The sequence below is a fragment of the Siniperca chuatsi genome, linkage group LG3 (genome assembly GCF_020085105.1).
Source record: "Siniperca chuatsi isolate FFG_IHB_CAS linkage group LG3, ASM2008510v1, whole genome shotgun sequence".
NCBI classification, from domain to species: domain Eukaryota; kingdom Metazoa; phylum Chordata; class Actinopteri; order Centrarchiformes; family Sinipercidae; genus Siniperca; species Siniperca chuatsi.
In genome coordinates this window covers 16,290,564-16,315,904 of record NC_058044.1, presented here as the reverse complement: position 1 = coordinate 16,315,904, position 25,341 = coordinate 16,290,564, and the positions used below count along the sequence as shown (strand labels likewise).

The 25,341-nt window shown below is 40.7% G+C and overlaps 1 protein-coding gene across 1 annotated transcript in view; it reads left to right on the top strand.

The window, feature by feature from the left end:
- The window catches only part of zcchc7 (zinc finger, CCHC domain containing 7), a 48,705-nt gene extending 23,725 nt beyond the window's left edge, over positions 1-24,980 (top strand). The window contains exons 4-10 of the mRNA XM_044190144.1: positions 2,948-2,997; positions 3,493-3,630; positions 3,744-3,914; positions 6,826-6,861; positions 21,816-21,911; positions 22,300-22,417; positions 22,543-24,980. Coding sequence (XP_044046079.1) covers positions 2,948-2,997; positions 3,493-3,630; positions 3,744-3,914; positions 6,826-6,861; positions 21,816-21,911; positions 22,300-22,417; positions 22,543-23,150 — 1,217 coding nt within the window. The 3' untranslated portion in view covers positions 23,151-24,980. The remainder of the gene's footprint in view (positions 1-2,947; positions 2,998-3,492; positions 3,631-3,743; positions 3,915-6,825; positions 6,862-21,815; positions 21,912-22,299; positions 22,418-22,542) is intronic.
- The last annotated feature ends 361 nt before the right edge of the window (positions 24,981-25,341 follow it).

Genomic DNA, 25,341 nt, shown 5'->3' with positions numbered 1-25,341 from the left:
TCTCTCTCTCTCTCTCTCTCTCTCTCTCTCTCTCTCTCTCTCGTCCGCTCAGCTGCTCGTTGAAGCCTCTGCCATCTGCTTATTCAGCTCCAGACTCCTTCAGATAAGTTGGGCCACGATGAAGCAAGCGGCTCTGATGGTTTGGTTTTGAACAGGGCCTCAAGGTCGATTAGCATATTTTCACCGAGTGTACAGGCAACAGACCCCACCCACCCTCTCTTCTTTCCCCCCCCCCCCCCCCTCCACCCATGTGTTTGATTCCTCGGCCGTGACAAAGAGCTTCACCCTTTATCCGTGTGTGTGTTGGTGAGATGGGGGGCCCTTAGATTAAGGGAAAGCTTCCTGCTCTTTATTTGGGGAGTCCCCCCGGGAGACGCTTTGGGAATGACTTTCGTTGAGTCACTAACGCCTACACACACACTGAGACGCACTTCTACGCACACATACACACCTTTCACCCCTGCCTTTTTTTAAGCTGCCCATTGACTGGGTGCTGGTTGTTGTGTAACACCAACTAGGCGTGCACGGACACACACACACACAAACACACACACACACACGTCACGCAGAGGCCCCCCAGTCTGTTCAGAGTAGGTGAGCGCTGCAGAGGTTCCCCATTCACTTCTCTATACTGCACTAACCAGAGCTAACTACACTAGAATAACTCTTACTCCAGTGTGACAGTGAGAAACAATATGAATTATCACATTGTGATTTCTTTCTCCTTTCAAAGGGCTCCCCTAGCTATTTAACCAAAGTAAAGCTGAGACAATTCATCGATTAACTGCTTTATTTAAACTATTCTGATAATCGATTAATCGTGTGAGTCATTTATCAAGCAAAAATGCCAAACAGTTGCCTGTTCCAGCTTCTCCAATGTGAGGATTTACTGGTTTTCTCATGTCATGTCAACTTTGGGGATTTGTTTTAAGAAGTGACATTTTAAGATGTCACTGTGGACATTGTTCATGATTTTGACATTTATAGGCAAGACAACTAATGAAAATAATAGCACTAAACTAAAGCAGACCAACTAAATGCTTTTTATTTTTTGATGATCCTCCCTTTTTCCCTCTTTAAAAATGTGTGAGGGCAATTGCACTTTGTGTGTTTTCTGTATTTCTTTATATACTGCTTTTTTTCTTTACTGCTTTTATCTTGTATCTGTTTGGTTTCAGGTTAGTCACTACACATTCTCAGTCACCACACATTGCTTTGCACTCGAATTTGAACTACTGTACTGACATTGTCACCACCCAGTCATTTTGAGAGCCAGGAGAAAATGTGACTGCTTCAAATTGATATAAATCTTAAAGGAAAAACCCACCTTAAAGTAAAATTCACATTGTGAGTACCACAAAGCCACATAGTAATTCAGTTTTAATGGACCAACTTCAAAATAAGTGCCACATGACTGCATCATCAATTCAAGTCTTGGTGGACTGATTTCTTTGGTAGACAGTGTGTCTTCTGTATTAGGGTTTCCTTTCAGAGATGATGGAGGTGCCCCTCTTAAAAACAGGATATACATTGTGTTGGCTTGTACACAGTATATGTTCACTGGTGTGTATCTCCAAAATATATATAACGTGTCAGGAGCTGTGAAAAACTGCCTTGATTCAAGCTAGACCACCCTCTAAAGGATATTTTGCTATGATGCCAACGACAGTGAGTTGCTTGCAAGGGTGTGTGTGTGTGTTTGTGTTTGGAGGTGAAGGTCGTGGCAGAAAGAAGCCCCATCCAAACAGCAGCCATTTTAATTTGGTTGACAGAGAAGAGAGGTGATAACCTCCCTCTGCAGGCGCACATCCAGGGAGGAGAGGGGGGAAAGAGAGGTTGAAAACAAGGAGAGAGAGCAAAAGCAAAGGAAGGAGGGCTGAGCAGAATTGTGATAAGGGGCTGGATAGAGAGAGTCAGAAAAAGAGAAAGAAAGAGAGAGAGGTGGAAAGGAGACTGTAATATTTGATTATGGCTCAAGGCTGTATGTTTGTCCAAAGGCTAAAGATTGTCAACCAGCTAATCGTGGGGGTCGATGCGTGGGTGTGTCTGTATGTGTCTGTGAAAGCATGTGAACCTGTGTGGGTCGTTGCTATCAGCACATAATTTATGCTGAGTACACGTGTGTGTGTGTGTGTGTGTGTGTGTGTGTGTGTGTGTGTGTGTGTGTGTGTGTGTGTTACGATTTCTGGATGTCAGTTACAGTTCTGTGGGCCTGAGGAGAATACAGTGGTCTCCCTCAGGGCGCTGTTAGTGCCACTCTCATACAGATGTGCTGGGCTGCCACTGTGTCAGTTTCAGTGTGTGTGTGTGTGTGTGTGTGTGTGTGTGTGTTCTTCCCTTACAGGAAGCTAAACTTACTCCTCAGGGTTTAGAGTTCTTAATAGGGTTGGATATTGTCTAGAATTTATCAGATCTGGTTGTTACTGAATCCTGGTTCCAATTCTAGTCATACTGTTTGAGTAGAAAAAAATGTTGACAGCAAAAAAAAAAAAACTGCTTTATTTTCTGTAGATTTAGGCTGCCATAAACAGACATATGTGCACAGTAGGTCTAAACTTTCTGGAATGGATAAGTGCACTTCATAAAAGCATATTTCAGAAAATTCCTTGGTTCTCGATACCCAACTCTAATCTTCTATCATTTTAAAATCATTTTGACATGTTTGGATTTTTTATTGTATTTTTGTGTGTGGTTGACAGGAATTATTTAGCCTAAAGATTTCCTTTTCAGGATAGCTGCATCTTGTCAAACGTAAAAACTACAGAAAAATAACATAATAATGTTTGCTTGTAAGACTGCGATCAGTATCACATTCTTGGTAAATTAAAGCAAAAATATACTTGAAATTGTGCATGAATGAGTATATACTATTAAAAATAAAATCAGAAACTTAAGCAACTAAAATCTCTTTATCTTTATTTTAAAATGCATTTTTCTGTCCTGCCAGATGTTGAAGACGAAGCAGGCAGCTGGTTGGTTTCTCACAAAGACATGGAGGTAGGTGGGAACTAGTAGCTTTGCAGTATGTAATATGTATCCTGACATTCAGCCACTCTTGTCTTCTGATGTCTTTTTACAAAATAGTTTTTGCTTGTGGTCTAAATGACAGCGATTTTCTGAAAAGGGGGAAAGGAAGGGGAGATGTATTTAAGTGAACATGTGTTAAGAGAACATTTTTCTCCAAATATATATATATATATATATATATATATTGCAATTGTGCACAGTGCAAATGTTTGGTTAATTAGGACTGGTTCTCTATAAGGATATAAGTCAAAGTAATATGTAAGAAGTAATGTTTGATTTCTAAAACAATATTTTGCTGTCATTACAGGGTATGGCACAGTCTTATCTCACAAGACTTATTTTTCATCCTTGTAAAATGAATTATTGACAGTTGAACTTACTCTTTTGTCGGTGCAAAACGTCTGGGTTAGTACACACTAAGTCTCACTACCAACATAAATGATGCATTAACTGTGTGTGTTTCAGGCTCAGATCTACAACAGAGACAAAGGTGCCAGGATAGCGATGCAGCGGGTGTCAAACAGATACTATACTGACAAGAACGTCCAGTGTCGAAACTGCAACAAAACCGGACATCTATCCAAAAACTGCCCCGAGCACAAAGTCAGTTCCACTCAGGGCACAGTAGCATGTACAGCTTATACACATTGTTGAGTACAAGTACGTAAAACTACTAACCGTATTATGTCTGTATATATTTGTGTGTGTGTGCGCAGAAGTTATCGTCCTGCTTCCTCTGTGGCACTCCAGGCCACTTGGTCAGTGAATGTCCCAATAAGCACTGCAACAACTGCGGCCTGCCTGGGCACCTCTACGATTCCTGCAAAGAGAGAGCGTACTGGCACAAACAGTGCCATCGCTGCAGCATGACGGGGCACTTCTTTGACGTGAGTATAGCATCCTGTTTTATTAGGTTTTAAGGGATGCACAATTAATCGAAATATTATCAAAATTGCAATATCCAAAGTGCAATGGCCAAGTGCAATATCCAAATCTCAGAAGATGCAATATTTTGATAAAGGTAAAATGTGTGACAAACAGCTTTATAATGAAGTACTAGTGCTGCAGAGATGGCCTGGCCTACAAGTTTTGTTCTCCAGATTTAAGAAAACATGTTTGTTTGGTACAGACCCCAACAAATGTCACATTATCATCATGATTTTAATAGTTTTTTCAGTGAAAATGAAAATTGTGATGCAAAAATCATCATTCCCACTAATCGTGAATCATATTGCAATCGTAATATCTGTCAAAATAATCGCAATATGAGTTGTATGAGTTTTTTTTACCATATCATGCAGCTCTAGTTTTAATTCAAATAAGAGAAGAAGACTCATTTGAGTCCAATGCAGGCATGTAGAAATAAAATCAGACTTATCTTCAGCAGGGCAAACACACCACATGGCCAAAAGTATGTGAACACCCAAACATCACACCCATACATGATTATTGAGGCCAGATCATCCCAAAGGTGTTGGATGGGATTGCCGTCAATGCTCTGTGCAGACCAGCCAACCTTCTCAACGCCAGACTCGGAAAAATAATTTTTTTTATGGACCTCAGTTTTGGCATGGGGCATTGTCATGTTGAGACGGGAACGGGCCTTCCCAAAATGTGGTCCCAAAGATGGAAGCGCATTATTGTCTAAGATGTCATTGTATGCTGCAGCATTAAGATTTCCCATAATTGGAATTAAAGGGCCAAGATCAAACTAAGTAGAACAGCCTGAGACCAAAAGTACACAAAAGTGTTTATCTACATACTTTTTGCCATATGGTCTATTTGACACAAGGGAATCCAACACATTATAACGGGACATCTGTACCATGTCATGCAGTTACAGGACATCAACAGTTAGTTGATGTAGTTAAACACATTTGATCGAAACGCATAGAAAATCCTGGAAATACAACTTATCATAGGACCTGAACATAAATCAATACTAAAAGCAAAAAGACAATGAAGATACGAAGGCATACCGTATATTTTAAAAGGAAGGGAATGAAGTATTGCAGAAGTAGGAAAGCTTTGAATTCAGTCAACATGCTACTGTGTCAGCCAGCACAGATAATGTGTGTGGGGGCTTTGGTTTGTAGTAAGTAACAATTAGCGCTTAATGTAAACATGATTAAGCACCACCACCTTTATAACAGAAGTATACTGCATGCACCCTACTTTTATTTCCTCTCCATTACCCCCTCTTTCCCTCCCTCTTTCTCCGTCTTTTCTCCCCCGCTTCCTCCTCCCTCTCTCCCATACTTTCTCCCTGAGTAATAATGAGTGACCAGGGGTCAGCACACGCTGCTGTTCACATTAATTGATACACTTCAGCAATTACAGCTTAGTTATGTCTCTGCCATGCTGCATATTCCAGCTGTGGGCTTGTGTGTGTTTGTGTATGTGTGTTGGCACTGAAGGGTGAATCTAATGACCATCAATGACAATTATCCCACCGCAACGTTCATTACCTTGCCCATTTACACTAATGCCATAGAATGGAAAACCCTGTGTGCATGTAAGATCCTGCCTGTGTCTCCCCCACCTCGCCGCGCCCCCCCAAATCTCTCCGCCAGTCAGTCATGTACTGTGCTCTGTGTAATGGATGAGTAACCAGGTGAACACCAGAGGGAGAGGGGAGACCAGGACACACACCGCCCATTTTTCCTCTCTCTCTTTCTCATCCATTCTTTCTCCCCTCTTCCTCTGGATCCTCACGTTCATCTTCTTCTTCCTCTCTCTTTTGCATATTGTTTTCAACAGCAGACAAAGGTGCAGAGTTGTGTGGTATTGTAATTACCCTTTTCTTGGAACGCATAACTTTTTTTTCGCCGTACTCAAATTATACTGTATGTGTTAGTGTGACTGAGTGAGAGAGAAAGAGAGTCAGGTCTCTGTCCCCTGGGCCTTTCTGTGTCTCTCATTAAAGACAGACGGTTGACGGAGCGCGAGTGTGTCGCTCGCCTCGCCTGTCGCCCTCGACAACAACACGCTACCCCGGCGGTCTGGAGGGAGAGAGCAAACGAGAGCAAGCGGGTGTGGGTGTGGTGGGGGCTGGTTGAAGAAAAGAAAGCTAGATGAGAGGTGGTGGAAGATACAGCTATCGAAATTCATATTTACCCATCTCTGTGTTCAAATCTAAACAGCTCAGATTAAGCTAGAAAAAGTGCCCAGCGTTCTTTACAGGCTGCTCTAAAGGTTAGGATTTGAACAAGCACTTTGGGCCAAAAAGTCTCTTTTTAATGTGACCAGAATTTGCATATCATGCAAATTTGTAAAGGAACTTGTTTAGTGTATGCAAGAGAGAAATAAACAAAGCCTTCTTCACAGAACAGGCTTAAATCTTCCTCTTCCTCTCTCTCTGTCTCTCGCACTCAGTAGGTGTGTAAGTAGATAAATCTTGTTGCCTGCGGCGACTGCTGCATTTTCAATTTCCCAGTGGGAAGTGGCGGCGGTTGGGAAAGGATGTTGGAACGCTTAAGGAACAGCGTGGCGAAGCACCGGAGATAATGCTTTAGCCACACCGGGACAAAATGACTGACTGCCTTACTTACTGACTGTTTGAGTGACTGACTGCAGAGAGACACATGGAAAGAACAGGCTATTTTTGAGAAATCAGGGTCATAATGGTTTAGTGAGAGACAGAGGAAGAGACTTAAAGAGTCAGACAGGCAAAAAAAATGGGAACCTGGTCTGCTTTTCAGTTTCCTTTTGGTCCTGTCTGTCCTCTCCAGTGTGTTAGTCAGCATCTGCCTAAATATCATTACTGCCTAAAGGTTAAATGTTTTTTTCTCTCCTCAGGCTTGTCCAGAGATCTGGAGACAGTATCACATCACGGTGAGTGTCTTACCACAAAACCTGTCAGCAAACTCCACACTAGTGCTGTTCACACTTTCACTTGAACACTGCTACACTTCTTTATGTTTTCATCAGTGGGCTTGATCAGGGGGTAATCAGTTTGTAGACACAGATGAGTGCTAGATGGGGACGTAGTATATAAATACTTTGTCCTACAAAATTTAGAGGCCAATAAAAGGTAAGGTGCATTTTGGTTGAACATATTCATTGGCTTCTAACTTCAAAATCTGAGCTCTGCTGAGTGACACAGAAGAATATTTCTGTTACCAACAAGAACACACCATTACAAAACAAAACATTTTCAATACCCTCCTCCAAAAAGCGTGGAACCATTTTCACATATTTACTGACATCAAATGCTGAATCTGGGGAGCATGCAGCCTCTTGTCTGTAAATGTAAATTGTAAATGCTTCTTCTCTAACAGTAGCTGCCTTTCCTTTAATTGCAACTCCCTAAATCTCAGCTCAATCTCAGTTGAGGGAAGTTGTAACAGGTGATCTCACTTCAGGAGTTCCTTTTTCCATCTTACCAGGAAGTACCCCTTTTTTAATCAAAATAGCCTTAAGAGCTTCCTTAATGTTTCTTCACCCATCACTTCTAGTGATTTCAGTTTCATAACTAGAGGCAACTTTCAACGACTGGACAAGGTTCAGCCAAAAAGTCCTCTACACATGCTGCCATTCTGACTTCACTGTATACTTACTCAGTATGCAGAAAGCTTAAAGGTCTCTCAATTCAAGAACAAGGTTGTTGGCAAAACCTGCATTCAAGAATGAAAAAAAAACACTTTTCTCACCAGTGCCAATACATCCCACAAAGTGTCCGAGCAATGTAGCATTTAACTACACAAAGCGGCAATCTCAGTGCTCTCTCTATACAGAAACTTCAGCTACCAAAACTGCTACTACCCTAAAGCGCTTAACACCAAAATAGCACATAAGTAGGTTTCCTAGAGCTCAACGACTTACTAGTCACCAAATTGTCCTAAGATGCATACAACAAAAAGGAAAACCTAGCTACAACACAAAGCTCATACACAAAGACAACTTAAGTATGAACTACAGCGCTAACAAAGCTGCAAAATCCTGAACAGCCAAGTCGTGGACACTCAACACAAAAGCTAAAGCCTGCTACTGTCTCCCCTGCCAACACAGTGAATCAAAGCCATCTTGCAGATTTATCAATAGTAAACAGCAGTTCCTACCTACCATAAACTGTCTAATGCCTAACCTTCTTCTGCGATGCGTGCCAGGTTTGAGGCAAAAACGCTGCACAGCACCATCAGCCAAACAAGGCCAACAGCACTGTACAGCATACCCCCAACAGAGACTAGTGCCTCCATCCAGGATTACCTCAAAATAAAAAAGGCAAAATAATAGAGTAGTGAGCCGATGGAAGAACTGATAAGTCTGTTTAGCTGGTTCACTTGGCGCCTAACTTACCAGGGTTTACTTCTAAACCCAAAGATATTGCCCAACTGTGCATGAAAAAAAGGGGTAGACAGGCTACTTACCACCACACCACAGTAGAAAACCAAACAAGGCAGATAGCTACCAAAACCTAAGGGAGTAACCGAAAATATGTAATTGTGATTTGCTTTGAAGAACAGGTTTACTTCCACAACTCTTTCTCAGTCTGTCTTTCTCTTTCACTCACCGCCCACAGACACCTTGGTTTTACTTCTTTCTTTTGCATACAGCTTTAGAGCGTGGGGTCAGACCCCACCTGCCTACCTCCTTCCATCTTTGTGTTTTCTTATCTTTCTCACTAAGTACTAGTGTACGATGTATGATGTTTAATGCATTCTAGCTGTTTTTCGGGGATGAAAATGTGTAATTAAATGTTTTAATGTACATATTTCTACCAGTCAACCTCATAGGCGTATGTTTCTGTACGCGTTTTCCTTCTTTTCCCAGAATGCATTTGAACAAGCCCAAAAGAACAGGTGTGAACTTGCTTCTTTCAGTCAAGATGGGTCTATGGTTGAGTCACTTTTGTTATCGGGTCATGGCTATAATCTCACCTGCACCTCTTACACAAATCCCATTTCTTGTGGCTGCATTGCATCATGCCCTTTCTGCTTTGGATTTCTACTGATTGACTGATTGATTGGCCAAACCATGGCCCTGCATTGCATCATGCCTCTTACCAAAACCTAAGGAAGTAACCGAAAATATGTAATTATGGACTGGACAAGCCCTCATATGTTATAACCCTGGCTCGGGGGAAGCAACATAAAGGAGGAAACAAAGTTAACAGATTTATGTTTATTAAATAAACGAATAAATTAAGGAGAGGAGTTAAAACGGCTTAATTTTACATACCATGAAGTTTACCTTAATACTATGTTAAAAACAGTCCTCGCTGTATGTACAGCGAGTCTGTTTGTTTGTATGTACTCAACCTGTGTCAAATTTGGCAAAATCCCAGTGGACGTAGTAGTTCTGCTCAGAGTCCCAATTAAAAGCAGAGAAATGTAGAAGAACAAGGTGGTGGTGGTGGAGGGGGTGACTCAGCCAGCAGCACACTCACCCTGCCCCACTTACAGCCGGTGACACTTCTTAAATCTTTTTCATGCAGAACTTGCCTTATCAGAATAGAAATATTTTATATCTTAATGTACAAAATATGCCTTAACCAATAGTATATCCAACAATACTAATTTATTAACTGAGGTCTTCTGGAAAATGACCTTGCATAGGAGACTTTAATTATTCAATGTGTAAAACACACGCATCTTTTCTGTCCAGGTGCTGAGTCAAACAAATAGATATGATCTGTTTCACAAGAACTCGCAACACTGTAGCATGCTCCCCTTTTCTTTAATTCATTTAGAAAGACTACAACATTTCAAAACTTTATTTATTCACTGTGTATTAATTTACAGAATATGGTCCACTTACACCAAAAAAAATAAATAAATAAAAGTGGATTGTGGAGGTTTTGCATTAGCAGGTCAAACTAAACTCCAACCACTGATAGCATCAGGTACTTGGGTGATGACCCTCACCTCACTCTCTCCTTATGCTTTATGGAGTATCTGAGTGATTTGAGCAATGTGATAAGGCCTTCACAAAAATCAGATCATTTGTAAGTTAGCATGTGGATGTTCCAAAAAGCCACCCAAAAGAAAGTATTTTCCTTGGGAAGGCAAAGGTGTCACATGATCACTCTTAAAGTCAGTTGTGATTGGTATTGACCTTGCCCTGTAGCAGATGAGTGAACCATGGCAGAAAAAAAACATCTCAGAAGATTAAGGAAGTGCCAAGACTAATGGGAACCTTTTTAATTTTTTTTGGGCTTCATTTTCAACCTAAATGCACATGTGACATCTATGTGTGTGTGTTTGTGTGTGTGTATATGTGATGTGTGCAGAAACAATGTGTCAAAGAGTAGAAAAGTGTGTGACAGTCACATGGGCCATATGTCAGCAGGGATACATTTGCTTATTTGTGTGTGTGTGTGTGTTTATCCGAAATCTGAAAAGATAACTAGTTTTCTTGGCTGTGTGTGTGTGTGTGTGTGCGTGCACATCTGAGCGAGGGGGTGATATAGACCTCAGCCTAAGAGAAAAGAGCAGCTTGTTTGTCAATTAAAAGACGTGATAAAGCATGAAATGGGCTGCCAACGCCACTCGGGACGAGGGAGTGAGAGAGAGAGGGAAGAAGAGTTTGTGTTTGCATATATCTTGGCGTGCATTTTGTGTGTGTGTGTGTGTGTTGGGGGAGGTCTGTCACTCTCCTCTATGGAGATTAATTAGCAGGGGCTGTCTAATGAAAAGGCAGCATCGTTAGCGCTAGGGTAGCACAGCGGGAGAGGTGGAGGGAGGAGGAAGGAAGGAAGGAGGAGGGAGTAGGACAGAGAAGTTCCAGGGGAGACGCTGGCAGAGAGGATTGGAGTTTAAATTTAATTGTTGCTCACGTGGTGGCGGGGGATGCTATATGTTTTACTGTAGAGTTTCGCGTTGAACCACAGATGAGAGGAGAAGATGCTGGTGAAAGAGCGGCAGAAAGATTCTTTGGTTGCCTCGGAAGATGAGGAAACCTTTTTTGTATGTTTCTGTGTGTGTGTTTGTGTGTGACGGCATGCTTTAACGGGTGGAGGATTGTGACCCAGGTCTAATTGAAGTATTTAAGCCATTTAAGCACTGGGAACAGAAGGTCGTTACAGATCCAAACTGGCATGGGGGTTAGGGGCCCGCGCAGACACCAACACACACTCACACACACAAACACACACTTACACACATGCATACACAGGGATCCTTCTGTTTAAGACAGCCTCATTTTATTCATGATGCTGCTTATGACCCTGAACTCCCCAATGTGAGAAGGTGTGTGTGTGTGTGTGTGTGTGTGTGTGTGTGCGCGCGCACACTTGCACGCTTTGGGAGATGTGACTCTGTCACCTTCCGCTGGGCTCAGCCAGGTGTGAAAAGGCATTCTGTCAGACCTCCCTACCACTGGGTCCATTTATCCTTCGTGTGTGTGTGCTGGGTCCGTTTATCTTCTGTGAGTGTATGTGTTGTCTGCCTGCACCTGGCCCTCAACTAACAAACTCCTCCAAACCACATAGTATAGACCACAAAGCCCTGGGGTATTTACTGAGAAAGTAAGATACTGACACACATGGACACACAAAACGCACACACAAACACACTTCTACAAATATATATAGAGCAGTAAATGGAGTAAAAAGCTATCATACATCAACATTTTCATCTTGCCTGTGTCATATGGTTTTGAAGACATTTTTACACAGTGATATTACATAAAGATTTGCTTCGAAGAACAGGTTTACTTCCACAACTCTTTCTCAGTCTGTCTTTCTCTTTCACTCACCGCCCACAGACACCCTGGTTTTACTTCTTTCTTTTGCATACAGCTTTAGAGCGTGGGGTCAGACCCCACCTGCCTACCTCCTTCCATCTTTGTGTTTTCTTATCTTTCTCACTAAGTACTAGTGTACGATGTATGATGTTTAATGCATTCTAGCTGTTTTTCGGGGATGAAAATGTGTAATTAAATGTTTTAATGTACATATTTCTACCAGTCAACCTCATAGGCGTATGTTTCTGTACACATTTTCCTTCTTTTCCCAGAATGCATTTGAACAAGCCCAAAAGAACAGGTGTGAACTTCTTTCAGTCTAAGATGGGTTTATGGTTGAGTCACTTTTGTTATCGGGTCATGGCTATAATCTCACCTGCACCTCTTACACAAATCACATTTCTTGTGGCTGCATTGCATCATGCCCTTTCTGCTTTGGATTTCTACTGATTGTTGATTGTCAGTGCAAAATGGCGATTGTAAAGAGAAGCCATGGCCCTTTTGACTCTGAGTGAGTGATGCCAAAATACTATATTAATTGTTGGTGTTTTAGATAGCTGAATATGTTTCTATTCTGTTCTTAAATGCCATCAGAGCAGCATTGAAAATGTTAGATTAATGTCACGTTATCTACGTTAACCCAATCATAACAGGAATACAAAAATACACCAAAGAGAGCTGTCACGGAAATGTAGCATAGGGCTTCATCTAACAATTATTTTCATCATCGATGAATCTGTAATAATTTAGATAAATCAATTAATCGTTTTGCCTATAAAATGTCAGAAATTAGAGGAAAAATGCCTATCTCAAGTTCCCAGTGCTGTGGGTGACATCTTGGTTGTGTTGTCTAACAAACAGTTGAAAGGTATTCAATTTACAATGAAATAAAACCAAGAAAGCAGCAAATTCTGAGGCTGAATCCAGCAAATAATTGGCATTTTTCTTGATAAAAGGCAAAAAACAATTAATAGATTACCAAAATTGGAGATACTGAAAATCATTTTCAGTATGCCACACACTGTATTTGAACTCAACAGTGGTGGTGTTTTCATCATTGCCAGCCAACAACACAGGAAAGAGGAGAAGAAGAGATTTTGGTTCAGCAGTTGAGGACAGAGAGAGAGAAAAACAGAAATGGAAGACAGGAAGATGGGAAGACAAGAAAGGAGGGGTACAATGAAGGGGTAATGGATGGAGGGAGAATGATCAGGAAAGGCAGCACAAGTTGAACGACCTGCTGTCCTTCCACACGCTGCATTAATGCATGTAAAGATCATGCATAAATGTGTGATTTTATGCATACAACACACACAAGTCACAGTGACTTTTTCCTCCTGTTAGTGTTGTCAGGACCCTGCTGTGCTGGGTTAGGACCAGAGCGCCACCCTATGGCTGCTGCAGGAAGTGTAGGCTCGCTCTTTAACCAGCAAGGCTATTTGAAGTGAGAATTTTCCTCCTTTTGAATTTTTAAAACTCTGAACGTGGGTCAAATCCTAATCAATAATTAACTTCCATGTGCCTTTTTGGTATGTTTTTGCTAGCTGTATGTGGTCTATCAAAGCAAGAAGGGTCCATGTGATATTAGATTGAACATGATTCACCTACAAGGGAGAAATGTAGTCTGTATGGACCAGAGACAGAGAGAGGAAGACAGAGATAGCTGGAGAGAGAGAGAGATGTGTTGTAAAAGATTCAGAAAGAGAGAGAGAGAGAGAGAGAGAGAGAGAGAGAAGAGGAGGGATGAGTGTATTAAAAAGGGTGAAAGAGACAGGAGAGAGCGAGCAGAGAGTGGATCTGAGCACACAGCAGCTGATTGGTACAGGTATCATCAGTTTGTGAACATTGATTGGCCTCTCTTTAGATAGTAGTGGTGACACCTGTACGTGTGTGTTTATTGATCGGTACTACTGCCCACGGTGGTGTGTGTGTGTGTGTGTGTGTATGTATATATATATATATATATATATGTGTGTGTGTGTGTGTGTGTGAGTTTATCGAGCGGATTCTCTCCTCATGGTGGTATCAGTGTGTGTGTGTGTGTATCGACCTTTTCCTCGGGGACAGGTGTGTGTGTGTGTGTGTGTGTGTGTGTGTGTGTGTGTGTGTGTGTGTGTGCGTGCGCGTCTCTCTCAGGGGTGCCTGTGAAAAAACAGTCTGTGACCTTTTTGTTCAACACAGAAATTAAGCCGTTTTAACTCTCCTTAAACTCCATTCGGTGTCCCTCTTTCTCACTTGACTGCCCTTTTTTCTCCCTTTTCATTTAGTATGTTGTACCGTTCTTTCTGTATTCACACTTGTCTTTGTTAGCCCAAGGTTAGGACGGTTGCCCCTTAAAATCCTCTTCTTTTCAGAAAAGAAAATACATTCACATTTCTTTAGAAAAAAAAAAATAAGAATGGCTTTTTTAACAAAGTCGACCTCTTGAGTTTGTCCATGTCAAATTAAAGCTCATAATGCATTAGGTGCTTCAAAATATTAAAATATTTAGTCTGTATAGTTCAAATGGCTAATTTCTTCCACTTTTGTTGGTTGAACGAAATAATTGTTCATAGATATGACACTTGCAAATAGTCATTAAACATCACAACTTAAATGAAGACATAAGAGTTTAACTCCTTTGCAACGTCAATGTCGTGAGCAACCTTAACACACCCATCCTATGGTGTAAAATTCCTCAGATAATGAAACTCGAAAAGCCTGAACACACTTAGTAAAAATAAACGTAATATCAGACAAAGGGTTTTTATTTCACTTTAAATGAACAGATGTTCACCTAGAACTCTGGTGCATGACATGTCACTGTTATATTCAAGTTGTTTTGTTTTAGTGAAAATGTTCTTTACTGTCCTGTAGAGGGAAAATTTCAGTTCTTTGATTTTATTTTCTGAAATACATACTGGATGTTCAGAGTGATATGTAGTATTTGTTGATCTATGTATTTGACCCAATAGTGTAAATATACTTTACCATTTCAAGGAACAACACAAAACACTGCGCACTGTTGACATTTTTCAGATTTTAATTCAGAGAAATTATTTGACAAACAATTTGTAAATGTTTTGAATATCTTGAAGTTGTGTTTTATATGTGAAAATAGGTTGTTCTATTTCTTCAATGACATGGGAATGCAAAGCAGATGGATTTGTTTCTGTTCCTAAACAAATATTTATTGTATTTTTGGAATAATGTTTCATATAAGCAACTGAAGCTGAAAATGCTTGTCCTCCCCAGTGACCCAGTCAGGTCACTAATTCTTTCTAAGATAAGTCTGTAGTCAAACTTATCCAGAAAAGGGCTATGCTTTTGCTGTTTTACTGTCTTAATAATAATTCATAAAAGTTAATAATTATGACAGAGTGCATCTTTTCTGACCTAAACCAGTCTCACTTCAGCAGTTGAAATTGGCCACAGGTGAGATTGTTGTAGGACCTTTTCAGCATGCTGTGTTAGCATGCCCTTCAGTGGTCAAACAGAGAACTGCACTCTGATCACACACGGTGAAGAGGATCATATTTACTCCTTGAGGAATTTGTTTGTTGTGGAGTTTGTTAAGCACATACATGGTAACTGTACATCTACAGGATGCTTGTTTGGTTTGTTAGCTGCTACAGTTTCTCTCTGGAGAGAGAAATGGAGTGTGCACACTGAAGTTATTATGTTTTTATGTTGATTTCAAGAAGTTTCATCCCTCTGTCCCTCTTCAGAATAACACATAAAAGTGGCAATAGCTCTGGATTTAAATATAAATGAAATAAAAGTATAAATCAATAATAAGGAGGCATATGCACATTCATAAATTCTTTGCAGGTGCTAGGTAACAGTTATTTGCACAAAAAGACAAAAAAATACCTTCACACTGCTGTTTTATTCCCAATTATTTTATTCTACATAGACATGACAATGTTTTAACCACAAATGGTCTTCCTTAGTTTAAAACCTATCATGTAGAATAATAGAAGAATTGGAAATGAGACAGCTGTGTGTGGGTGGGTTTTTTTTCTATTAGTATAAGTGACGTTATTATACAGTCATTAATAATATACATTAGAAATATATACACAACAAAAGCCAATACAAAAACCTCAAAAACAAAGACTGCACCTGAAAACAGAAATAAGTGAATTGACAATATCACATAATCCATGTAGCAATGACGGGCAACATGAGGTGAATATATAACTGTGTAGTCACAAACAAATAACCTGTACACAGCGACCTGGTGAAGGAGAGAGAAATACAAAAATGAGCAAGACTGTTATAAAACGTACATATTAACATTTGTCATTAAGGCAGTCTGTGGTGATTGATAAATCTGTGTTGAGACCCACAAATGAGTAAAGGCTTATTCACATCTCCACCCATTTTTTCTGACAAAACATTGCATAATAGTTAAACCTCACAAATAACTCATAATTAAAATAGCAATGAGCAATACCGCTCTTAACTCTTCTCTTCTTTCTGCTGAACTTGAAATCACAGGTTTAAGTTTTGACCTTTTTTCCACTTCCTGTTCTGTCCTTCCCTCTGTCTGACTGACCTCTCTCTCTTTTTCCCTTCCTTTTACAAAAATGTGTTCAATTCAAACAGTGTTCTGTAAAAAGCCTTTAAATCCACATCTATTCAGTGAGCTGTTTTTGCTGTCTCATCATTGTACAGTACAGACTCTCACCTTTGCCATGTCAAAAGGCTCTCAACTCTTTATTCCCCACTCAGACTGAGACACTGACGGCACAGGAGGCAGTGGAGGGTACATTTGTAAAAAGGAAATGGCTTTTGTATGTTTTCAATCTAGTTTTATTAACCAACTAGCTGAGAAAGTGAAGTCCTGTAGGTTCGAGTCTTTTGGGTAGCACAGTTCATGACAGAGAAGTGCAGTGCAGAGTTATGGCAGTTAATGATCGTTAATTGGTATACACACACTTATCTTGTACACAGTATCTTTATACTCTCACATCCAGCTCAAAAACACATTTGGTTCAGTTTATTCTTTAATGTCCCACCTGGGATGTGTGGATTGCATCATGGCAAAAATAATAATAATAATAATACGAAAAAACAGAAGGAAGAACAGAGAGCAAAAAAACAAACAAATAAACTTTGAGTTGAAACTATTTGTTTTGATGATCAGCAACTATTTTGATATTTGATTAATCATTTTCAAGCAAACATGGCCAACATCTGCTGTCACCAGCTCTGTTTTTCTCTGCTCTATGTTGTTTTTAACTGAACCTTTGAACGGACAAAACAAGCAATGTGAAGATGTTACCCAGGGCTCTTTGAAATTGCGATGGACATTTTTCACAATTGTCTGGCATTTAAAGACTTAACAATTAACCTGCAGATTATTTCCTTGATTGACTAATTAATCGATGATGAAAATAATCATTCGTTTCGACCCTATAAGAAATCATTGCTTAGTAGAAAAAAAATTTAACAAACTGCAGCAATAATAAAAACAATAAATTAGAGTAGTTAGGAAGAAATAAGAAGAGGTAATACATATAAATAAAGACATAAAACTGTCCACAGATCTTTGTCAAACCTCGCATATACTGTTCGCTGTATTTGCTCAGGAAGACGGAGACACTTTTTTGGGAGTTTATTTTTTGGTACAGGTGTCTCCACATACACTACTAAATGTACAAACCATAGGAATGTAAACACAAATGCACACACACACATGCTCACATTCACTCACACACACAGGTGCAGTGTTATCAGTGGTCTTGCAGGCTTTGCAGGTCTTTGTGCCTTTCCGCTTAGCTGGATGGTGTCTATTTTGTTGTGTGTGCATGCGTGCGTATGGAAGTGTGTGTTTGTGTGTGATTTGTTGGCTGAGACGTAAAATTATGGTTTAACATCCCGACCAGGGCATAAGAGTTCATCTGTATATAGTATATATAAATCCCTGTCTCTCATGTACATATGCGTTGTTACTGTCTAATTGCTGGGAATAAAGTGAATGATATGTTTCCATAAACACGGCCTCACACTCGCAACAATAGAAAAAAAGACTCTGAACTCAGGAGTGAGTGCTGAGAAGAGAAAGTGAATAAGTTAGATCTAGATTCGAATAGATTAGCTTATATCCTCTGTTCCGCCTTCCACGGTGTGACCAGATTACCTCCAGTCGCTGCCCCAAAAGGGGGGGGGGGCACCAGTGGTGGCAACCCACTGCCGTTCACCCCTGCATCACATTATCATTACATTCCAGGAGCATTTTCTCTCTCTAAAGAGAAAATCAGGACTCCTACTGATTGTGTTCAGACTGATTGACTGACTGACGGGAGGAGATAGGAAGAGCCTCTGGGAATTACACTGCTAGTGTGAGTCCTCGCAGGGCGCGGGGTTACGGCTTCGGTCTGAGTCTTTGTGAACTGGCTGACACAAAGGGGGTGGAAATCACATCTGGTTATTTAGAGGACCTCCTCCTCCTCCTCTCCCTCCTCCATAGACTCCCTAACTGCACACATGCACACCTCCACCTTAAACGTTCTCCTAAGGACGATTGATTTTCTTGTTCCTGTTCATGAGTGAGAGTAAACACTATAATTAAATTCTTTACGAAGAAATTGCACAGTTGAAATTCCCACATGAGAATTGAGATATGAGAAAGTGGATTAGTTTGTATTCTCCTTGAAAAGATGTTCACCTTATAGCCATTTCAACTGTCTAATTAACCCCCCCCAGTTAACCTAATATGTATATACTGGCATGTTGCACACACACACACACACGCCACAAGGGTCTGTTTGTTTTGGTATGAGCCCAGTAGTCTTGTGTTGTGTTGTGAGGCTGTTTCCTATGATAAAGCATGCAGAGTTGGTCCCCTGTGGGTCCAGTAACATATGCAAACCTCTCCCCATTGCTGTAATAACATATGCAAAACAGTGCCGCTGGCCCTGGCCCCCACGCTCCCACCACCCATTACCGTTCAGATACCCCCCCCCACACACACACACACACACACACACACACACACACACACACAAGCCTGTTTGATAACTGTGTGTGTGTGTGTGTTCCTTCAGATTGTAGTCTGTAACAGTCTGAGCTTTGTGTTGGCCAAAGGATTATCACAGCTTTGCCACCAGCAGCTAAGGCAAGGAGCAGAGGAGAGCGGGGTTTAGAGAGACACAGTGTATGTGTTGGGGCTACTGTGGGAAAACACGGTTGCGTATGTGTGTGACAGAGAGAGAGCGCTCATGTGCCTGTGTGTGCATGTGTGAGAGGCCACGGATGGCTGGTTGTCTGTGTCCACACAGCGAAGCCCTTAGGACCTTCTCAAACACCCTCCTATACACACACGCATCCTAAACCGTCAGTCCTCTTCCAGCTTCAGTCCTTTTTTTGTCTGACAGGCAAAATGTCTCTGAACAGCTCCAGAAGCTCTTTATGTCATATCAGCAGGAAGTGTATCAGACTCAGATCTCTCCTGCTGTCTCTGCACTCCATTAGTTATACACAGACACATGTTTTTAATGCAGCCTCCCATGTTGTGAATTGTCTGTCACACAGTTTTATGAATGGAGAGGTTGGGGCCTTTTGGGAAAGTGGGAAATGGTAGATGTAATTGATCATTTTTTATTAATTAGATATGATATTTATTTTATTTCTGTCATAAACACCATGCACATAGCACACTTCTCCCAATATTCACAAAACAGGGAAAAAAACAAAAGAAACACATACATTGAATTCCACATGGACAAAAGACAAAAAATATAAAAATAAATAATATAAAACAAATTATAAAAAGCATGTAACACAGGTAAGATGTTATGCATGAAACAGGATAATAACACTAAAAGTTATATAACTTATTTCCATCGTGGTCCCAGCCTGCCCCATATACAGTGGTTTGTAGAGGTTTACATAGGGGCAAAAATTATAATGGTAAAGTCCAAATGGTAACAAATTCGATACAACTTTATTGTCCACCATAGGGGAAATTTGCCTTTAACCTTAGCAGCAAAAAAACATAACATAATATTACTTTCACATTTACTTACATAATCACATGAAATTGTTGTAGTCATTTTTTTCCCCCTATCGACCCCAGGAAGAGTAACTGTTGCGCTGGTAAAAAGCTAATAGGGATCCAAATAAATAAATGAACAATAGAGTCAACAAATAAAATAACAGAAGCATTACTGCTGTGCAAACCACAGGGTGCTCTCCAGCAAGTTTTTGCTGTGAGATTTTAGTCCTGAAAACAATCACTGAGAATAATCTGAAAGCCGAACCTATCGGCCATTCAGATGATGACATGACTTTTTAAAGGTACGGTCACATTACACTTCCGTCCTATGAATATTCGCTCCAACTACCATTCACTTTTATTGAAGCCTCAATAATGAACAAATTCAAGCATGTGTTTCCTGTTTTGGTGCAATCTCAAGTCAGACTTGCAGGTCAGAGTTCACCTTTGTTTAACTTGTTCAACTGATCGAGCAGAGTAAATATTATTAGGACATGGGACATTAGAGATAATGACGACAAAGATAAAAACAGAAGTGTTATCGATATGCTAACCACGGGATGCTCTCCAGCAATAGTATAGATAGTATAATAGTAAAAGTGACAGCAAGTCAGACATTAATCATTGCCTCAGATCTACAATGTTAAATATTCATGCCTTGCCGAGTTTTCGCCATAAGATTTCATTCTGGGCATCAGCCAGTGCTAAATGTCAAATTCCATGCCCGAGATAAAGCATATTTTCAAAACTATCTAAAAAATATGCATGTGTCATAATGACTTTCACTACATAGCCAGACTCTCTAGGACTCCTCCAAATCCCTGAGAAAGAAAGAGAAAGACACCAAACTGATATGATCCCTCAGGCCCTCACCCTGTTAGCAATTTAGATGCCCCTGATAGGAAGCGGCGGATGAAAACAGAGAAGCGGGAATGAGAGAGGGATGAAGGTTCATCCAGTTAATTAATTTTGTATGAGCCAGACAACTCCTCACACGCACACAGACGCACATTCACGCCAGGTTTTCAAACTATCACAGGTTGATGGGAGAATAGGAGGGGATTTCATCCCCCCCCCCTCTCGTGCTTTCATTTATTCTGTCTATGTGCTGGATCAGAGTATGTGGAGATAACACAAGCCCAAGGTCAGGGAGAGAGAGACAGAGGGAGACCTACAGCCAATTTACATGAAAGATGAATGGAAAGAGGTGCAGGAAGGGTGGAAGTCGGGGGGCTTGAGACGGGGACTGTGATCTCCTTAGGGTGCACGTGTGTGTGTGTGAGTTTGTGTGTGTGTGCTTGCAAGAGGTCTGTGATCTCCTGGCCTTTGTGATGGAGATGGGCCCGGGCCGGCCTGACCCGATAATGACGCGACGCTCTAATAGCATTCATCCTTTCTGCCGCAAAACTACTCAAGCGGAAAGGGGGGGGGACAAGCGTGAGGGGTAGATGGAGGGGTGTGTACAGAGGAGAGAGGGAAACAGGAGGAAGGGAGAGGAGAAGAAAAGGAGGGAAGGTTAACTAAGCTATGTATAAGAAATGACGTGGGGCAAAAATCATTTGTAATCTTGGAATCAGGGTTGAGAGAGGAAGGAGAGGGCACCTTTAGATGAGTGTGAAGGTGTGTGTGTGTGTGTGTGTGTGTTTTAGAGAATGGCATTAAGTGTGTGCATGTGTGTAACATTAGCAGTAAATGCACTGTGCCTGTGTCTCCTCTCTCTCTTTATCAGTGTATATTTGCTGTGGGCGCTGGAGCATGGACGGCTTTCAGAACACTGGCCCATAGGGGACGGGACCCTGTGTCCAACACACACACACACACACACACACACACACACACACACACACACACACACACACACACACACAGACGGTTACTTATCATACAGGGTCATTACAGGCCTCTCACTATAGCCCCGGTAATCACTGGTTTATATCAGCACCCATATTCACCGTACAATACACAGCATCTCGTATTAATAGAGAGCATGGGAATGATGGCAGAGAGGAGGGAGAATGGGAGACAAATGGAAGGTTAAACCACCTAGTAAAATTATTTTTTATTTAAAAACATTGTTTTTTAGTAACAAGCTCCTTTTATTTTCTCTATCTGTACTTAGACTAAAACAGGTACTCTTATAAAACAGCGGGGAGAAGACCAGGGTCGAACCCCTGCCTACTGCTACAACTGCTCCAGGAAAGGACACTTTGGCCATGTGAGTAGTTCACTCTGTCTTGTTTTTAATTTAACTACCTTTTAATATTACATGTGTAGGTATTTACCATTTAGCTTGCTTTTTTTCTGGTCTCTAGGCCAAAATAAAGCCCAGAATGATGGCATAAAAACATTGGCAGGTAGTATGAAATAGGTTGAAAAGTTTATTTACTCTTGCACTACAAATCAGAAATAGTTAAAATCTTACCACACACAAAGGTTAGGTTTTTGTATGCGATAAGAGAGCTATTTGGAGCAAAGAATGTGTCTCCCTTGTAGTCTGTTTCTGTCCACTTTTGTTTGAATGTCATGCCACACATCACTGATCTTTTTTTGTCTTGTTGGTGTGTGCATGCACATGCTGTCATGCATTTTTGCGTTTTCCTCAGGCGTGCACACGGCAGAGGATGTTCAATGGGACGTATCCCAGCACCCCATTCATCAACCACTACGACACCGTGGAGGACATCAACCGCAGACAACACAGGATAAAGTTGAAGGTTAAAGGTAAGTCTGACTTGGGTTAAATATTGACACAGCCTTTGTCTAACCTGACTTTGCCTCTTGATGCTCGCTGTGCTGTGGCAACATCAAATAAGTCATTAAAGGCTTTTTGTTTGTGTTTTCCCCAGAACTGAAGAAAAATGGCCTTTTCCCTGCCAGTTCTCAGACCCCTCTCTCTCCAGGACAGCCAAAGAAGAAACAGAAAACCAGCCATCACAAAAACAACCACCAGCCTAACCATATACCTCACCAAAGCTCCAACAACCACAAACCCAGCCCAAGTCATATATTTTTTAATGACGACAATGACTTTAAGACCCCAGCTCGCAAAACAAATAAGTACAAACAACAGGAAAGCACTGGCAATGTGAAACCGTGGAAACCCAAGAGACCAGTGCCCACCTCGAGAAACCAACCAACTAAACTAATTTTGGATGAAGCAGATGACTTTCCCAGAGGCGGAGGCAAAGGAGAGTACATAGAAAAGAAGAGGAACAGGATGAAGAAAACGAAGCAAGCTCGTTCAGTGGCACCAGAAGGACACAGAGACAGCAGACCAGACCGTCTCTTTTGGACTGTAACTGGAGAGATGCAGGGGTCAAAGCAAGAGAAAGGAGAGAAGAAGAGAAAGAGGAGAAATCGAGCCCGCAGGATTGCTGACAAAAAACTTGATGCACAGATGTATCCAACCGATGAGAACCTGTTTATCATCAAACAGAGGAAACGCCACAGATAGCATCAGTTTGTGTGAGGTGTGGGTGTCAGGGGCTGTCAGGGCTGTGATCTTTGACCAGCACCTACAGTATGTCTTCCTGACATTTAGGGACTTGTCAGACTTCTTGTTGACTCAGGTCTCACTGCAAAACAGTGTTGCTTCAGGGGGTTCATGTTTCACGTTTTGACATGTCACTGTAGGAAAGCACAGGTGTAAATAATAAAATGAATGGCTGAATGTATTTGCTTCAGTTTCAGGGTCTTGGTATTGTGCATGCTGGCCCACCTACACACTTTCATGAGAGAGCCATTGTTTAATTTAACTATCAGTAAAAGTGATGGGGGACAAGATTCACAGTTTTGTGCAAAAATGTATTCAGAAGTTTAGCTGAGTAATATGAGGCTTCAGCAGTCTGAGTTAGACAAACCAAGTGGATATCTTTCAGAGTTACTGTCTTTTTAGTACCTTTTTTTGTTTCAACCCTTCCACTACAGCTCAACAAGGAAACACTGGCCAGGGAAACAAAAGGAGGGATTTTTGTACTGAAGAAACATTGGAAGATACTCATTTGATTTGTCTAACTCAGACTGCAGAAGCCTCACATTACTTTCAGATAAACTTTTGAATATATTTTTGCACAAAATGTGGAGTGCAGATTTTTTTGCCCCATCACTTCATTGTAAGCCCTTAGGGAAGGGATCTTTAATGTCCAGTATGAACAGGAGGGATTATTACAGCAAGTATGTGGGCACCTGATTATTGTTTTAAGAGAGCCTTGAAAATTTGGGAACCTAATGCTAGTAGTTCCACCTGTGCTTTCTCTACTATTGACAAGTCAAAATGTCTGCTGTGAAAAAGGTCTATTGTGTTTGATACTGTAGTCTGAGCTGCTTTTTCACAGTTTGTGGTCAGTGTGATACTTACAGCCCCAAACAGTGGCATCACTTCATGACATTTTCACATCCAAGTCACTGATAATATATTTGCAGATGGACAATGTTCTACGAGAACCCAGATAAGAGTTCATACAGTCAGTTCAGTAATTATATAAGGTAACAAATAATTTCCACAGTTCTGAGCATTTTCAATTAAACAGGATGACTTGCATTACTGATAGGCATAAATAAAAGGCGAATCAGTTAGTTGCATCAACCTACAATATTTTTAGATGTGATGGTTAAAATAGGTCTATTAATGTCATTGCTATCGTATTCTTTCATTTCTTTGTTAACAATAGTTTCTGCACATTGCAATTTTTGAATTAAAAACAGACTGCTCTTTGAAGTACAGTAAGATAACTTCCTAGTGCCTTTGCTCTGAACACAGTTTTAAAGTTGTTGCTGCTGTTTGCAGTTGGAACCAAAGGATAGTGCGTTTTTAAAAAATACTCGAAATCATTGTGGTTTTTTTTTCCACTTAGAACTGAAGGGATGCCTTTTTTCTATATAATTAATGTGTAAATTATCTAAATATATGGAAATACTGTAAATACGTCTATTACATATGTTTGATGCAAATAGTCACTTCACCAGTTCTGACAGTATTAACTTTTAACCATCTACTATTTAAATTCAAGTGTACATGGTTTTATTTGTTATGAATGTTACATGATGAAACCTTAATAACATAACATGAAAGAATGTGTGAAGGTTCCTTGATGACATGAATACTGGCTACCCTGAAGTCTCTGGGATAAATAAAACTGGAATCTGCTGTTTGACTTCCAGGAAGAGAAATCAGTTGCATGAGTTGTGTGCTTCATCTAAGACATGTACACACTGGTTTATTCAGTAACTTTTAAACTGTTCCATAATCATGGAGATGATCCATTAAAATGATTTGGTTCCAGTCCCTAGATGTCCTTTTTTCCCCACCAGATGTGATACCTGTATGGTCATAATACATGGGAATATCAGTCATCTTTCAAGTGTATCATTAATAGGCTCCACAAACATTTTGCAGCATTGTTTAACAATCACTGCTTTCATTCCTCACTAGAAGAAAAAAGATAAGTGAGCCACCCTGTTGACATAAATAACCTCATATATATGTGAACTGAAAGAAATTGTACCAGTCAAGAACATATGGGGATGTGCCATGCTGACAATGCCACCATAATTAAAAAGTCAATTAGAAGCAAACTTCAAAGTAATGTTAGGAAACTGCCCAAAGTCAGTGTGGTGGTCTGGTGTCAAAGATTAGTCTGGTGCAC